General features: G+C 44.8%; 1 protein-coding gene across 1 annotated transcript in view; it reads left to right on the top strand.

The window, feature by feature from the left end:
* The window catches only part of CAPN8 (calpain 8), a gene marked incomplete at its 5' end in the record, with an annotated part of 19,942 nt that extends 19,324 nt beyond the window's left edge, over positions 1–618 (top strand). Inside the window, one exon of the mRNA XM_010163045.1 lies at positions 595–618. Within this exon, the coding sequence (XP_010161347.1) occupies positions 595–618 (24 nt within the window). The remainder of the gene's footprint in view (positions 1–594) is intronic.
* Positions 619–3,302: the final 2,684 nt, after the last annotated feature.

Raw genomic sequence — 3,302 nt, 5'->3', positions numbered from 1 at the left:
AGCAGGAAGCTGTTCTTGTCTGGCAGAGAATGTACTGATCAACCTGCCAGAATTAGAAGAGACCTTTTAAGATGTCAGATCTTTTTTCCCCCAACATTGTTTTTAATGCAAATTTCTCCTGTTGAAGCTGTAATGAAAGCAATCAGCTTGAGTCTTCCCTTTGCAGGATACAAATATATCTCAGGAAACAGCTGGAAGGGGCCTCAAGAGGTCCATCCAATTAGTCCTCTCAGCTGAAGCCTGGCTGGAAGAGAGGAGGATGGCAAGGAATCCCTGTGACCCTCAGTCATTGTTAGTTAAACCTAGATGAAATTTTACATTGTATACTCCAATCCTAGAATTTTTGAAAGGTCACACAGCTTGCTTGGGAGAACAGGTTCTTCCCTTGGAAGAGATCCCACTTGCAATGTCTGAGGCAGATCCTGGCAATACATTTCCCCAAAGTTCCAGAGCAGATGGATCCTACACGTACAACAGATTAAAACGCAGCTCCAGCCTTTCCCAGCTTGTTCTCCCAGAGGCATGGTAAAGTGTGGCAGTGGCATCCTGTGCACCTTCCAGATGGTCTGACTCCTTGTTCTGTTTCTCCCTCAGTGGCTGTGTTGCACACTGGTTTGAACCACAGTCGATGAATTCAGCAGAGACCTCTGAGGCTCTTCTGAACATGGAACCTCTTGTTCAGCTTCTCCTTGTTATGGAAAGCAGAGAGAGAGACTTGTTTTTATTACTGGGAAGTTACTTTAAGCCTGTTAAAAATGAAGTGATCTCTTGTCAGTTAGAAAATACACTCTTGAACCAAAAAAGATAAACAAACAAATAAACCAAACAAACCCAAACCCAATGTCCTTTACTTTTCCTGCCCAAAAAGTATTTCTGTGTGTCACACTGAAATGTCACAGATTTTGACTTACCACAGATGAGCCCAGATGGCTTTGGTTTGACTTCTGACTGTGCATCGAAGTTCAACAGCGGAAGAGATCTCCGTTGCCTGCAATGTGCAGCATATGTTTCACAGAGAGAAACCCATACTCAGAGCCTGGGAAAAATTTGTGTTGCTGATCTGGCTACCTCCCTTCCCAGACAGTTGTCCACTTTGACTGTGCCAAATGCCTGCAGAAGCTGGGGGTGAGGAGCTTGGAGGCAGATGATGAGCTGCTGAAGGCACAAAGAAATCGGGCACGGACACAACCCCAAGGATGAACAGGGAACTAGTCAAACACAATGGCACTCATCCACAAGTCTGGGCTTAGTCTTCTAGGAAAAGGAGCAAGGATCGAAGGCCATAGGCAAGTTGCTGCAGTTATTTCAGCTAAGATTTTCTCCTATCAATGCTTGTCTGTATGTGTACTTCAGTGCTCAAAAATGGTGTTTGTAATTTTAGGAGGTGAGTGATTGGAGCCCAGAAGCTCATGAAGGCACATGTGAGGGGAGGAACATAAAAAGCATGTGTAGGTGTTCCAGGAGCTTGCGCATGCAAGGGATGTACTAATGTGGATCATGACTGAAAGCAGAAGCTGAAGCTAATAGTCACTGGCTAACAGTGCTATGCTTTCCTAAGGTCTTGTAAAACTTTTGTCCCTTAAAAAAAATCTTTGCATTTAATTTCCCAGTATTATAAAGAGTAGTAGCACAGCAGTGCAGGTAAGATAATCTAGCAGTCTTTTTTAGCAATCAGAAAATATTTTGTAACTTGCAGTAATGATCTGTCAAGATGACATGTCTTGACACTTCTCCCCAGAGCAGAAGGGGTGTAGACAGAGATCTGCATCCTCGAGGCAGAGTTGGGACCAAGTCTCTGTCCCCCTCTCTCTTCAGTGCTGTGTTTGAGAGGGACCTTTCTCCACACCTGCTTGTTCCTAAGCCCTTTCTTTAAGAAGGAAGAAAGCTGTTGTTCGGTTCCCGTCTCCGAATGCCTTGTGACAGCCCCCAAGCCTCCACTTGACATCTCCCAGCACTTCTTCTTGGTGCTGGCTACAGCTGTCTGACTAAAAGGGATGTATGACCTGTTTCAGTGTGTGGCTCTGCCTTTCTAATAGATGGTATTTGCTGCTCTCTTTTAGAGGTACTCTCCCAGTAAAAGAGAAATAAATACTTTGTAGTTCAGGTTGCAGGATAAAAACAGCCAGTGGGGGAACCATAGGCTTTCCCCTGCTGTCCCTGTGCACCTGTCACTGGTCATGGCTTAGGCTGCCTCCAGTTTCTCATGGTAGGTATTTGCCTGCTGACCAACAATAGACATTTACATACCTCCACCTACCTGGAAGACAGAGCTACTGGGGAAAACTGAGGTCTCCAAAACCTTGATAACTTTCTAGTGAATGCTCTGCCTGTTTAATGAGATGAATGTGTCATTCCCTGCCCTATATCTTGAGTATGCAACATCTCCTTACTAACCATGCAGCAGGGTGAGCTAACTGATTGCAATTTCAGATTTGCTTTCTGCTCACATGTGCTATTCACAAGTTAATTCCAATTATGATCACAGAGAGCCCTCTCACCACAGGACTGGGAAAGCTCAAATATGTGCAGAAATCCATTGCATGCTCCAAGTTCTTCTCCCTTTACATCAAGGAAGATGCTTCCACCATGGTAATTCTCGTAGTTCTCTCAATGACTCTCATTCTCCTGTACAGGATGGGCAGAGTGCTGCATTCCATCTTCCTTTATCTTTGGGAAGCAGACAGCTCCAGAGGAACCACCTCCTCTTTCATTTATTCTGTGAGCACAGCACTTGGCTATCAGGTCTCAGAGAGCAACTGATTAAAATTAAGCCTTTTCATGGGATTGAATGCACTTCTCTGTTTTACTTGACACACCTGCAAAAAGATGATTTACATCTGCCTTATTTTCTTTCCTTGTGTTGCAAACTGAACAAACATCTGTGCTCATCAGTTCTCCCAGTAAGTCCTGATGGGGATAAAATGCCTTGTGACTATAACACCTGTAGCAGGTCCGGTGGAAGCAGTGGGGCATGGTGGGCTGAGCCAGGGCTTGGGCATCTGGACTCTCTGCACTTTTGTACTCTGCATGTTGTCCATGCTTCATTTTCGGAACTGTGGAACACCACAGCTCCCGTTAGATTTGAGTAGCTCAGTCATGAGGAGTTATAATGCAGGCAAGTCACAAAGGTGCATGAATTTGTGATACATTCCCTGTCACTATGAAAACCATGCTGCATGGCATTCTCAGCACTTTAAGAACAAGGCGGGGCAAAGAGACCCTCACAGAAACTCTGCAATGACTCTTCAGATCTCTCCTTTCTCTCTCCACTTTCTCATAGAAATGTTTTCATTTGTGCTGCA

The sequence above is a fragment of the Antrostomus carolinensis genome, unplaced genomic scaffold, assembly GCF_000700745.2.
Source record: "Antrostomus carolinensis isolate BGI_N321 unplaced genomic scaffold, ASM70074v2 scaffold11772, whole genome shotgun sequence".
Taxonomy (NCBI): domain Eukaryota; kingdom Metazoa; phylum Chordata; class Aves; order Caprimulgiformes; family Caprimulgidae; genus Antrostomus; species Antrostomus carolinensis.
This window is presented reverse-complemented; position numbering and strand designations above follow the sequence as displayed.